At 48.8% G+C, this 14,279-nt stretch overlaps 2 protein-coding genes and 1 long non-coding RNA gene across 3 annotated transcripts; 1 reads left to right on the plus strand and 2 right to left on the minus strand.

Annotated features, from left to right (window-relative positions):
* Positions 1-3,765: 3,765 nt before the first annotated feature.
* Positions 3,766-5,925, minus strand: LOC101763288 (SPX domain-containing protein 1). The gene is made up of 3 exons (XM_004951473.4): positions 5,477-5,925; positions 5,231-5,363; positions 3,766-4,458 (listed from the first exon to the last, which is right to left on the minus strand). Exons 1-3 carry the CDS (start codon positions 5,753-5,755, stop codon positions 4,022-4,024), a joined length of 849 nt encoding a protein of 282 aa, XP_004951530.1. The 5' UTR covers positions 5,756-5,925; the 3' UTR covers positions 3,766-4,021.
* A 1,524-nt stretch (positions 5,926-7,449) lies between these two features.
* Positions 7,450-10,570, plus strand: LOC111256713. The gene is made up of 2 exons (XR_002676990.1): positions 7,450-7,922; positions 9,531-10,570. It is a non-coding gene; the product is annotated as an uncharacterized LOC111256713 (long non-coding RNA).
* LOC111256712 lies at positions 9,426-10,265 on the minus strand. The gene is made up of 2 exons (XM_022825180.1): positions 9,742-10,265; positions 9,426-9,659 (listed from the first exon to the last, which is right to left on the minus strand). The coding sequence occupies exons 1-2, from the start codon at positions 10,054-10,056 to the stop codon at positions 9,567-9,569; spliced, it is 408 nt and encodes a 135-aa protein (XP_022680915.1). The 5' UTR covers positions 10,057-10,265; the 3' UTR covers positions 9,426-9,566.
* Positions 10,571-14,279: the final 3,709 nt, after the last annotated feature.

Below are 14,279 nucleotides of genomic sequence, written 5' to 3' on the forward strand. Positions count from 1 at the left end.
TTCTTCCCCACGGAGGCAACCAGCAGCACGCCGCTTCCTCTTCTGGTCGTCTCCATCCTCTTCCCTTCCCGGTTCTGATCCTAATCCAAAAAAAAAAGGCACAAATCGAACTCCTAGCGGCTGGATCTGAAGGCTATGGTGCCGAATTCGGGGAATATGGCCTCTAGTGAAGAGGGCCCTTCGTTCCAGACGCCATTGCTGCGGAGGCTGAGTCCAGATGACGTCGCTCCTCCGTCCATCCTCAGTCAGCGACGCCCCCAACCTTCATGCTGTAGCAACGCATGCTGGGGTTGCAGGTGTGGCCGTGGACGAGGCAGCACAGGTCGGAGGGCAAGGTGGCGTGACCTGAGGTCCAGGAAGCACCGCAGGCGGCGGGGTTGAGGGTAGCACCGTGAGGAGGCGGAACAGCATCGCGGGCGAGCTCAGAGCGGTGCCATGGCCTCAGCTTCGTCCAGGCGGATCTGCTCGACCTCGGCTTCGTCCAGGCGGGCGGGAGCAACAACGGCAGGAGAGAGAAAGGTGGGTTGAGGGAGGAGATAAAAATTTTTATTCTATAGAACTCGCTCCCATGCATGGGAGCCGGTTCGGTGTTTCCTTCCGATAGGACCGACCTCACAGTGTATGGATGCAGATCTGGTGGTATAGGACCGGGATAGGAGCGCCCATTGGAAAGGCCCTTAAAGAGATGCTCCTCTCCAACCTGATGGACGAGGTGCTTCCAGAATGGCTGGACTTGGAGTGCTAATTGATCTCAGAACAACAATTCACTCTTGTCGATTGCAGGTTCTTGGAATGGCCAGGGTTGATTCAGTGCTCATGGCTGAGCTTGCTGCTATTCTTTTAGCGGCAAAGATTCTCTCTGTGTTACATGTACAATCTGGAGGAATTGGAGCTGACTGTCTTCTGGCAGTTAGAAACATTCAGAGTCTGTTCTTGAAGGCTCCATGGAAACTTCGTCCTTGGATTTCTCAAATCCAACAAGATGGCCTACAGGAGCTTTGCAGGTCATCAAAATTTCAAGACACCAGAACGTTAAAGCAAGCTTAGCTTCTTCTACAGTAACTATTCCTGTTTGTACAAATCCCAAACATGCTTCTACATGTGCTGTGCTCTCAGCACTGCATTCTGTACAACTGGGTCTTTTGACCCTCTCTCATGTACACTGCTTTTAAGTCTGCAATGAAGTTCCTGTAAAAAAAAAAGAGAGGCATTATAGCCTTATAGGAGACGAGGGAGGCCGCTTGCCGAGCTCACCGGCGTTATAGCGTTTGTGGTTCCTAATCCAGCAAAACTTTTGCCAACTGGTGACATCTTTGCGGCATACATTGGATCCTTCTCCATATGTATATCTATATATGTACTGGAAGGTCATCCGCCTCCTGTCCGCGGCGGCTCGGGCGGCCCCCCTCCGCGCCGCACCCCCAGCCCCAACCCGCGCCCTCCTCGCCTCGCCGCCACCTGAGCGGGCTGCCGGAAGCCCGCGCAGCCTCAAGACAGTGGCGGCGGGGCTTCTTTTCACCTCCTCACAAGCCCCCTTCAAACCCTAGCTCGGTGGCTGCCGCCACCACCTCTAACGCTGGTGCTGGCGGCTCGTGGTGACCGGATCTGCACATCGCTGGTGCGGATCCGTCGCCCTTCGGTGTGGTCGCTTGCTCGTCGTCGTCGACTGGGAGGGGCCGTCGGTGGCTGTCGCCACGGGGCCAAGGGGGCGCATCGTCGTCGCCCCGGCCTTCGCGACGCGACTCTGGGCCGCTGGTCCTTGCGGAGCTGCTTCTGGCGCGGCCTGCAGCTCCTTGGCGTCGGGGCGATGGGTCCGCCGCGGCCACAAGCGGGGCATGAGGTGGCTTGCGGCAGCGGCGGCGTGGTCCGCAGCGGCTGCGCGTACGTCGGCGTCTGGGCGAGCGAGGTAGTGGCCGCAGGAGCGAGGAGCGAGACGGCGGGGTACGGTGGCTGTGCGTCGCCGGCCGCCGGGCGCGACGCGCCAGATCTGAGCCGGTCGGTTAGGGCCAACGACGATGTAGAGGCGGTGGCGCACAACCATATCAGCTCTGTGCGCGGGCGAGGAGGAGGTCACGGAAGAAGATGGCGATGGCGGAAGAAGGCCTGCGCGCTAGAACTGGGACGCGGCGGCTCGCAGGCGCAGTGGCGGGCTGAAGGCGATGCGCGTGAGCAGCGAGCAGTGGAGGCTGCGCGTGGAGGCGCTGCGCATGTGCAGCGGTGGTCGGATGGTGGGATTGTGGAGTGGAGGAGGCTTGGTGGCGCGGTGTTGCGACGCCCCAAGGAGATGCCCGGCAACACTGGGGCGGTGTCCGCGTGCGAGGAGCGGAGGTCGAGTGGTGGCGCCTCTGGGAAGCGACTGCAGCGGAGGTGGAGGTACGGTGGCATGACGCGTGGAGGCGCCACCCCAGCTGGGCTGTCGTGGCTGTGGTCTGGGAGTGCCGAACCGTGAGCGTGCAGTGAGGGATTGGGGTGCTCCGGGCGAAAGCTCTCGCCGGCCTTCGTGCTAGTGGAGATGACGGTGGCGCCCTAGGGTGTCGTTTTCCCTATTGGGGGCGTCATATTGGAGCTACAACCCTGCTGCACGGGGTTTCTCTAGGTGAAAACCCTGTTCAGATCCTGAACAAGCGACGACGGCGCCATTGGTATCGTGCCCTCCTTGGAGGCCCAACTCGGCTTGGCATTGCTAGTCCATTGGTCATAGGCGGCAAGAGCCGGTATCGGCAATCTCGTCGCGTGGCAAGCTGGACGGGTGTTGCCGAGCCCACGTGGAGGCAATCGCAGTTATGGTGGTGGCAAGGGGTTGTCGCATGGTTGTCGGATTTGGCTGCTTGCAGCGGACCGCGGCGGCTAGCGTTGCTCAGCAACGGTCGGTGCGGCGTGGGACTACGTCGGAGGACGACGCTTTGTGGCAATGGCATCGTGGGACGACTAGGCTTGCAGTGGACCGCGACAGATTCTTCAGTTTGGCTGGGCCATCTGGTGTGGTACATCGTCGGAAGATGGTGCAAGCAACTACTCTAGCTTGTTGACGCGGTGGTGGAGGCTATGTGCACGGGTGAAGCAACGAGGAGAGGCCGACCTGCGGCGACGGCTTGGCTACTGGATGGAGATCTGGGGAAGCGAGGCAACATTGCTCACCAAACTGATGGTGACAAAAGAAACGAATCCGTGACGTGGAATACCGGGGGCGGGCGTGGCGAGGCCCCCGCGGGCGGTGTTTTCTTCGAGGCGACGAGAGCAAGGTGGAGTCCAATGGTGAAAGTGGCGAGGCTCCCACGCGTTGTGTTATCATGGTGGCAACTGCGAGGCAACCTACATGAGGTTCGGATTCGGTGGTATCACTCTATCAAGTGGAGTGTGGTGCTTGCGGCGGCAATTCGGCGGAGGGTCCCGCATGACGGTGGGCTTCTCGATGTGGTGCAGCAGTTTGCTTCTATCAGGTTCCTGTTGACGCAGGGTCACGCATGGAGGTTTCGGCGCAGGGTCACGCATGGAGGTTTCGGCGAACGTTGGTGGGTGCCGCGAATGTTTGGTGGGTGCCATGGTAAAGACTCTGGTTCTGCTACCGTGGCGAGTCGAGTGGAGTGGTGAGGCCATGTTGCCAATCGGTCGGGTGCGGCGGTTTGAGTTGAGTGGTTACCCGCGTTGATGTCCCAATCCAACCGGACGAGTCTTTTTGGTTTTCTTTTCGTTTCATTTTCCTGACTATAGCCTTCCAGGACTGTAGTCTTATATTTTTCTACTATATTAATAAAACACATAATATCTTGTGCAATATGTACTGCAAACTTTGTGACTTATCAAAGTATTCTTTATCCCACTTTTACAAACAGCAGTTCCCACATTATGTGTGAAAACAAACGCTGTGTGCATGGTGCATAAACAAAGTAAGAAATCTTCTCTGAGCAAAGGTCTAAGATTGAGCAACTGTGCAAGCGAGAAGCAGCATTGTACACATCATAGCAACCAGGCCAGCCACCTAGGACAGGCTTCTCCGTCATTTCGTCCCTCGCATCCCACCTCAACCCTCCTGCTCCGGCTCCTCCACGTGCCCGTTGGCGCCGTGCAACGGCGGCAGGGAGAAGGCGCTCACCGTGGAGCTCCCGCTCCGGATCTCCCGGAGCGACCTGAGCGCGGCCAAGGTGCTCTTCATGTACGTGCTCTCCATGTCCTCGATCTCCTCCAGCTCCAGCGCCCCGCCGCCGCCGTTGGCCAGCGAGGAGCTGGCATTGTCCACGGGCTTGTCGTCACCGTCACTGTCCTCCCTCCCGTCGTCGCTCGGCGCCGGCGGTTGCTGGCTCCGTGGCAGGAGTTGGTCCAGCATCGCCTCGCACTCCTTGACGAGCTTGTACAGGAGGTCGGTGGTGAAGAAGGGTTCCTGCATCACGTTCTGTATGAACGGCAGACGGATCAGCGCGCCGGTCCTCTTGTCGTACTTTTTGAGGATCTTGACAAGTCCTGGTTAAACAGAGGACAACTTCGTCAGCATAACGGCAATCGGCAAGACAGCAATACTGATCGAACGGGCAGAGCAACTTAGTAGCTTTTTTGCTCACAAGTTCGCTACTGTTGTTACAAATAGAACCATCCATTGTTGCACCTTAATTAAAATGAAAGAGGAAAAAAAAAAGGAAATCTGCCAAGTTCTGTCAATATTTCCAAGCTAATATGTGTTGTTGGAAGTCCACAAACTTTAGTGGGAACCACACTTTCTTAGCACATGACTCGATAATTTAGGAAATAGTGATGCTATAATGGTTGCATGGATCAGTGAGTCTAAGTGCATGACCAGTTGATGAACTACTGGAAGGAATAAAAAAAATTAGATAAACTACGCTTTGTGGCACAGAGAATTATTCCATTTACAAAAAGGGTTATATGGAATCTACCTCTGCGCCCCCATGGGGCGCAGACTTATCACTCTAAATAAATTGGTAAAGATTCTCAAGGTAGAAAAATATTGACCACGTGATTTCCACTTATCACTCTAAATAAATTGGTAAAGATTCTCACGTGTATGGATGTACTTATAGAAAAATATTGACCACGTAGTTTCCACACCTACAAAAATGACATGTCAAACGATACTGTAGAATATTCCTAGACTCCAATACTGAGAATATTCCTAGACTCCGACACAAAAAGAGCACGTGGCTAACTTGCACCGCTCTAGATCTCAATAACACACATGACAAGCAGCAACCACGGGAACAGGGGAGGGCGTGCTCACCGGTGTAGTTGAGCGCGCTGTAGTTCTCGAGCAGCACCATCTCGCCGTGCAAGTCGACGATCTCCTTCCGCACCCGCAGCAGCTCCTCCGCCGACCCCGTCTCCGCCGCGCTCACCGCCCTGTCCTGCAGCTCCTGCACCCCACAGCCCGACCCACCACAGGAATCAGACTCGGACCAATCCGCAGAGAGGAAAAGAAAAGGAGAGTGGAATTGGATCAAACGAAGCGATCGATCAAGCAAATTACCTTCTGCCGGATGACGTAGTCCTCCTCCTTCTCGAGGAAGAAGGCGTTGAACTTTTCGAGCTCGGCGTCGAGGAGGGCGACGAACCCGGCCTCCTCCGGGGTCATCGCCGGCGAGGAACCGCCGCCGTCCTCCACGCGCTGGCGCTTGCTCCGCCGCTCGCCGGAGCCGGCGCCGATCTGCTTGAGCCGCTTCTTGAGGTCCTTGTAGGACAGGAACTTGTCGCGCCAGTCGGGGAGCGTCTCCACGATCTGGTTGTTCAGGCTCTTGCCGAACTTCATTGTTGTGAGAAGAAGAACAGAATCGGATCAAATCGGTGGGGAATTCGTGGTCGAATGGGAGTGTGTGTGGGAGGTCGGAGAGGAGGCGAGATAAATAGGGGGCGGATGCAGAGCAGGACGAACGAGGATATCCGGGTGGTGATGGGGAAGGTCAGAATATTCCGGACGACGATATCTCGCGCCGTGGCGGTTTTATGCCACGCGCGGCTTCGTCACTTTGGATGGGTTTGGATGGTGAGAGGGCAAATGGTAGGGGGCACCCATGGGGGTTAAATGGGCAATGGTTTTTTTTTTTGAAAAAGGCTAATGGATTAGTATATTTGTGTGTGGACCAACATTTAAAACTTTGTTTTTGCTATATTTTTCACATGGATGAACATGAAGGCATAGTCAAAACAATTCAAAACATCAGGTTGGTTGATGGGAAGCTGGTGCATGGACGAGCTGAAGGCATACACCCTACCATGATTGAATACGCTAGTGAATTTGTATTGGTTTAAATTTTGAATTTCTTTGGTAGATTTCAAGATCTCATTACCTTAATCATGTATTTCGATATATGACAAATGGACTTCTTCTTAAAAAAGCAATACCATTGAAGATTCCTAGCCTTGTAATTTTATTGTACCCAACTGCTAAATGCGTGATGTGTTGTTAGCTAAGTGGCTCGTGCTACATGGTTTAATTTATTAATATAATTAGTTAAAGAATATTTTTTTATTTGCCTAATAATGTTTTGCTTGTATGAGCTCAACAAAACATGCCACCATATACAAATGTTAATATGGACATAAATAATAAATAAGTATTTAAAACCACACAGTTTCAAAAAGGATCCATAGTTGGCCTTGCATGTCCTAGATAATTAAAATATTGTTTTGTTGATTGACACCACTCCTATGTGCAAAAACCAGCTGCTGGGAAAGAAGGATTGTAGCTACTTAGTTTTTAGTTGGTTGGCTTCATTAGCTTGCAAGTCTGTCCAAAAGCTCAAGTTGGGGTGGCAACTTAGAATGATGCCATTTTCGTGGTTGTTGTCGACAACGTTAAATACTAATATGGGATTTGGATATCCTATTCTTAAAATAATATCCAATCTAAACACGGACTTTACCACGAAATATCGTGCCGAGATATCCTCCCCTTACCCATCATCGTAGACAGCGATTACATTTACTTGGCTTATGCATGTGGGCCACGAAAAATGATAGCCCTGAATTATTGTTTGACTTAACGAGATAAGATGCATTTCTTAATAAAAGCAAGTTGGGCAGATAATACATCCGTGTGCAACTCTCTCACATGCATGGTCCAATCAGTGATGTGGGTGCCTATTGACCTTTATAAGTTTTTGTTAGGATTTGCTTTAGGCTGTCACTTTTGTTTTCAAATCAAGATGAAGAAATTTTCCATAACGAATCCTAGAAGAAATTTTCCATCAGAATTTTTCAGGCCAACTTTGGCTCCTCTAGGATTTACAAGCGACGTTGACATGACAATACTACCCCTATGTTTCATTGGAGTGAAATTCCAATGCATCATACATTTGAGAATACTCATAGGAAGAAATAAAAAAAATATATAATACGTTGTGCATGACACTGGGTACGCTTGACATATTCGAGGCTTCACATGCACCGAAGTCCAAAAGCCAAGTCACCATGCGGGGCCAGAGCACGGAAGATTCCAAGCATAATCCGTTTGGGGCAACGAATATCCAAACCGGATATGCCAGCAGGTGCTCTTCTTTTCCCTCGGATCGTGTCGCCCCCCGAGAACGAGAGAATCCTCTCCCTTGTCTCTCTGGCTCCTGCTCGCCGCCGCCGCCGCGCCAATGGGATCCTCTCCTCCCTCCGCGCCACAGAACAAAGCCAACGAAGCATCTCTGAGTCAACACGAGACTACGCTGGGAGCGTGGGACGGAGCAAGCAAGGCAGAAGCGTCCATACAAAGCCCGCGACCGGCCGGTGATCCGATCGTCTGCGGCGGCCGCCGGCGATCGCGCCCCACGTGTGGCTCCGGCGCGGCGAACCGGCCGGCAGCGGCATGGGCCCGCGTGAGTCAAAGGTCTTCAGTCCCGTTTGACATGAGACGCTGGTTCGTCGGACAGTGATGTCGCGGGACTGAAAAGGCTAGTTCGGTGGGCCCCGAGAGATACCTTGAAAAGGTAGGTGAATAATGTCATCTTAGTTCTCGCGAGTTCTCGCGCACCAGTTGACATACAATGTTTAAAAAAGTGTGCTAGGTGGGGTAACCATCCTGCGATACTTTGACCGATCACTTAAGTCAAGTGAGTGTGAGTCCACTTTCGTGGATAATATTTGTCGGACATTTAAAAAATATGTGGATATGGTATCCAAGTCACGTGCTATCCACGTGGGAAGATCATAAATTGTCTTGTCCTTCACTTTTCAAGCAAATCGTGTTGACCTCTTTTTTTCTCATTATAAGATGATGTAAAATGGCGCATATATGTAGGCCACTAAATTGTTGCACCTAAGTAATTCGTACCATACACTTACAAATGTTATTTTTTGAAATGCACTCAAGTATGTCAATTTTTAGGTGCCATTCTTTACGGTTTTTTTTCTTACTTAATGATATTGTGCGGCCTTTGATTTCTCTAAGTCACGAGAGATGACTCGAGGTGCTAGCTGGGGGATACAGACATAAAAAAATTTATATACACATATGGACACTACTCACATTTATGAACGCATACATATACCCTATTATAGAATCATTTTCAAGAGAGAAATAGAAGTATATGGATAGTGCTATACATGCAATATAAACCGGTACGATTACGGCACAATAATCTGCTCCCTCTATCCCAAATTATAGGTTGTTTTAGCTTTTTAAAATTCACAGAGTTTGATATGCACTTAGATATACCCTATGTCTACATGCATAATAATATATATGTATCTAGAAAAGCTAAAACCATCTATAATTTGAAACGAAGGGAGTACTATGTAGTAGCATTGCAAAATTTAAGCTTTTCAAAAAGCTCTTGAAAAAAATAAAAAAGAGATATCACCACGTAAATCGCTACATCTTAGGGTCTGTTTGGGACTGCTCCGCTCCAAAAAACAGTTTCACTCCACCAACTCCACCTTTTTTAGCCCCGCTCCACCAACTCTAGAAAAATAGGGAACTATGTACATATCTGGCTACCGGATGCAAATCCAGCTCCAGGAATTGTAGGAATTAGTGGGAATAATCACTCTTGCCCTTGGTGGTTTTTCCCCGCGCCGCTACAGGAAGTAGTGGCAACTTAGAGGCACAATTCACACAAGTATGAATTTGTTCACCCAATTTTACACAAAAGTTAGGCAACTGTTACTCGAGGTGCTCATATTTTTGTAAAGTTCTTTAATCAGCTGCCAGATTTAACAATTCTGTGATGGCAAGTGTTCGTTCTGAACTCTAAAACTGTAACCTTATTCAGGGAGGTCATTTTTTCTAACCCTGATTATCTAACCACTACTGCGTTTCATTTCATATGAGGCAGAGTGACTGCAGGCTTGGCGTTCGAGAAGCAGTTAGGCCTTGTTTAGTTGCCCAACTTTGGACAACCAAAATTACTGTAGCGCAACTGTAGCGTTTCGTTTGTATTTGTGAATTATTATTCAAATATTGACTAATTAGGCTCAAAAGATTTGTCTAGCAAAGTACAATAAAACTGTGCAATTAGTTTTTGATTTCGTCTACATTCAGTACTCCATGCATGTATCGCAAGTTTGATGTGATGGGGAATCTTTTTTTTCCATAGTGTCAAAGTTGGAATTTTGGGGGAACTAAACAGGCCTTACTCACTTTCTACTGACTGAAACTGTGCATCAAATCCACCGAACAAATTCTGGGAGCCAATATCCCAGGCGGCAGCAGCAGCTCCATTCACCTGCAGGGAGCACCAAGCACTCAGTTCAGTTCAGAGAACGGAAGCTAGCAGAGTCGAGGACAACGGATTCCCGGTCACGTACGTTGAGGCACGGCTCGATCGACGGCCCGGCCGCCGCCGTCACCGGCGTGGCAGCCGACACGGGGCAGCTCGCGGCGGCGGGCGGCGGGTACAGTTTGTTGATGACCATGTCCAGCCCAAAGCCGGTGGAGCCTGCCGCTGCGGACGGGTGCACCTGCTGCATGGGGTTCATCTGAAGGCAGGCCGGCTCCAGCTGCCCGGCCGGCAGAGCCATCGTGGGCAGGGCGGCAGGGTTGCACGCCTGCTTCAGCTGCCTTCCGAAGAGGTCCTCGACGATGTCGAAGCTCACCACCGGGTTGGATGCGGCGATCTTCATGGACAGGAACTGCAAGAGGAGAGGAGCCTCCGGTGAGCGATCGCACAAGCTGGAAGAAGCAGTGAAGACGAAGCCAGTTCACGGCCGCTCCGGCCTAGGACCTCTTCGAAGTCAGGCTCAGCACCGGCCAGAGGCTCGCTGCTGACGGCCTGGGCACGGCCGCCACCGGCCAGGGCGTGCTCCAGCCTAAATCAGCGCCGGTTAGGGGTGGATGCCGTCGGTTAGGCCGCGCCCGCCTATGGGCGCCGGCGGGTGGAATGGAGTTCGGCTAGAGGAAGGGGAGATGATGGTGGCGGTGATGGCAGAGGCAGAGGCGGTGCGAGGGACGGGGCGGCGGCGGAACAAGAGGCATCGCGAGGTGTTGCGAGGGAGGTTTTTTTTGGCAGCAGCTTTGGAGGAGCTTCAGAAAAATATTGAAGTTGTCTTTCAGATCTAACTTTTTTTCTAAAGTTGGTATAGTTGGAGCTAGAGATGTTTGGCAAGATAATTTTGAAGTGGAGTTACAAAACTTAAAGTGGAGCGGTTCCAAACACGCCTTTATGCATTATGCAAGGTGTTGTAGCACACTGGCAAGACTATCCGTGGTGCACAGTCGATCGCGCAACGAAACGACACCGGCCGCCGGACTCGGTTTTCTCATCCCTTGGAGCAGCACCCGGCTAATCGGGGTTGTTTCTATCCGTGAAGCAAACCACACCGAACCTAGCCGTGAGCGTGGCAGACGGCGGGGGATCGGAGAAGGCAAAATGAACCCGTACGTGTTGGTTGCCCCAGCCGGCACCTCGTTGCATATTCTCATGGGAATTAGCTAGCCCTGGCAAAACAAACAGGATGAGCTCTTTGATGCTCCTTTCCTAGTTTTGACAGCAAATATAATCCAGCTAGAAATTAAGCGTATATGTTGCGGATCACGCGTAGTTGGCGGGTATCAGATAATTTATGTGAAGTGTATTCATGCTAATACTAGTGGAGTGGCCACGTCACATTGTAATGTAATGGCAAAAATGAAATATAGGAGAGAGAGGGGACTAAAAATACGTATGGGGCGTGTGTGGGTGCAGTGTGTGTTTATGTGTACGTAAAAAACAACGAGGAGGGTCACTAAAAACAAAAGATAGGCCCAGCTCGTAATACAATCAAGGCCCAATCTACCTTAATATAGGGCCATAGCTAGAGTCCACTCCAGCAGCCACACGGCCTCCGTAACAAACAGGCCCACTATCTACCTCTCCGATTTGGAAAAATCTATATGCGACATGTGAACTTTTTTTATTTTTTATTTTAGTATTTTGCAAAAATATAGAGTCGGATGAAAAAATTGCAAAACTAGGCTATTGTCGCTGGCTGGGCCGGCGGTAAGGCGCTTCCGCCAGCCCAGGCGGCGGTAACGGCCCAGCCGGCGACAAGGGGTGCACCCCTCCGCACTACACTTTTAAAAAATCATAACTAATTCATATTAACTCGAATGGAGATAAAAATTTATATAAAACTTGTAGACCTCGACGAGATCTACAACTTTGTAGTTAAAACTTTTTTGATTTGATGTCATATTGGTGCTTAAATAATCGACACAAGTTTCAGATCTAAAACTCAATTTTTAGATCTGAAACTTGTGTCGATTATTTCAGCAACTAAATGGCTCCAAATGAAAATAGTTTGAACTACAAAGTTGTAAATCTCGTCGAGGGCTACAATTTTCATAGAAATAAGTTTCTATATGAGCTCGTATGAATTAGTTATCATTTTTTGAAAGTGTGCTGCCCAATTTCAGATCTAAAAATTGAATTTTAGATCTGAAACTTGTGTCGATTATTTGAGCACCAATATGACATCAAATCAAAAATGTTTTAACTACAAAGTTTTATATCTAGTCGAGATATACAATTTTTATATAAAGTTTATCTCCATCCAAGTTGATATGAATTAGTTATGATTTTTTGAAAGTGTGGTGCGGAGGGGTGCATCCCTTGTCGCCGGCTGGGCCAGCGGTAAGGCGCTTTCGCCGGCCCAGGCGGCGGTAAGGGCGGTTGGGCCGGTGGAAGGGCCTTACTGCCGGCCCAACCGGCGACAATAGCTTAGTTTCGCAATTTTTTCATCCGACTATATATTTTTGCAAAATGCTAAAATAAAAAATATAAAAATAAAAAAAGTTCTGCGACATGTTGCGCTCAAGGCGAACGCACGACACTCACGGCCTGTTGCGCGTCCGTGGGCTAGGTCCATGAGGTTTGTGGGTGCACGACTGCATGTAGGATTTATTGGTCTACATGCGCATATAATCAGAGTAGTAGTAAAAAGCTAGTTTGCGTGTCAGGAGAACTTGGGCGACCTGCATAACCTGTGATCGGGATTTGGGATGACGTGGCCAACTTGTTTTTCATTTGTTTGACTTTTTAAAATACGATAACTTTTCTTTTGTCTATTCATTTTATGCATCACTATATTCATTATTACGAGATCTATAAAACTAGACCAATAATGCATATATTTTGAAATAGTTTTATGTACTGACAATTTATGATAATGTGTAGTAGCTAGTTCTAATTTAAGTGTGTACTAACGTTCCTTTTTTTAAACAAAGCTACTAACGTTCTTACCCATACGAAGCATCTATATAAGTTGCCAAATAGTTTCTAAATAAATTATCGTGTATTTTTATATAAATTAATAGTAATAAGTTCATACAAATTCATTGTATAAGTTAAGTGGGTACCGGACATGCAAGTTTTACACGGTACAATACAAGTTGCTACATGGTTGTTCACAATTTTTTGTAACCTCCAAATTACAACACAAGTTGCTACATAGTCTATATAAGTTAATATTGTACATTCAATATAAGTTGACAGTCATATAAAATATTTTCAAAACATATCAAATATAGATCTTAACATATCAAATATGGATCTTATTTTGTAGATATCATCACAAAGATCGTAATGGCGAAAACAAATTTGAAAATAGACACTCGATGAGAGAGTAATGGTCATTTGAAGAAAAAACGGAGTGCCCACGTCGCTCCCCCCTACGAGCGACACGGGTGATGCCCGCACCGTTGCCGCTCGGCCCCCACCGCCTCTCGTCCTCACCTTGTGTAATAAGTGCCATTTTAAGTAATATAGTGACTATGAAAAATTCAAAAAGAAATCCAAAAGAAAAAGAAGAAAAATGGCAAAAAGATCAAATTCGGCCAAATTTTGACCGAAATTTGAATTTCAAATTTGAAATTCAGAAAAATTTGCCAAAAATGTGGATTACAAGTGTAATGATGTGTAGGACTCAAGGATCAAAAATTTTGAGCTATGCTAGTGCCAAAGTCTTCAGAAGAATCAAAGAAAGAAAAGAAGAACTCGGTTTACTGTTCACCACCCGAAAATAGAAATTCAGAAAAACAGCTACAGAGTCTGTTTTCAAAATTCAATTCTGAAGAATTTTCCAACCAAGTGTACCAGAACAACTATACCATGTTGAAATATAGACTTTGGACTGCAATAATCATGTGTTGTTGGCCAGGAATAGTGAAAGGAAGGAAGTCAACCTCGAGCTCAAAGTCAGCACAAAATCACAATTGTCTGAAACTCTGAAAAATGCCTAAGTCTGAACAGCAGCTAGGCATGGGCTTTGAATTCAAATTCAGAGCAAATTAGATCAAGGAAGCTACTGGTTCATGATCAAAATGGAACGTTGGGACAATATAGAGCATGTTTGAGGTGAAGTTGGACTGAGGGCAGAAGAATTAGACCACTAAATCGAGTCATCAAGTGAGCTCCATGACACTGTCAACGACTGACGAAACTGAATAATGGTTTCAGTCGAAATTCAGAAGAACCCGAGAAAACAAATCCAAATTCAAGCCAATTCGATGCTTATCTCGAGCCGAAACCAAAATAAAAGTTAAAGAGCTCGAGTTTATCTGCCACTTTGGTTAAAGCATCTGAGCACCGTCGGATTGAGATTTAGCCGCGGAGAAGCTCTGAAGATCACGGGCGGTGACTGAGCATCAAACGTGTCGCCGCCGCCGTCGTCGGTCGACCGCCAGGGCAACTAGCTAGGCCACCTCCTCACCACGCAAGCCTACGGGTAGGCCACGGTGTCGTCCATGCGAGGGTGAATCGCTTGAATAGTTACTGTTCCCGCGCCACCGTTTCACTGCCGCCCCTTTTTACCGCCGCTCGCTCCCTTCTGTCAACTTCACGCCACGCAAAATTCCACCTCCACACCGC

This window comes from Setaria italica, chromosome I (genome assembly GCF_000263155.2).
Source record: "Setaria italica strain Yugu1 chromosome I, Setaria_italica_v2.0, whole genome shotgun sequence".
NCBI classification, from domain to species: domain Eukaryota; kingdom Viridiplantae; phylum Streptophyta; class Magnoliopsida; order Poales; family Poaceae; genus Setaria; species Setaria italica.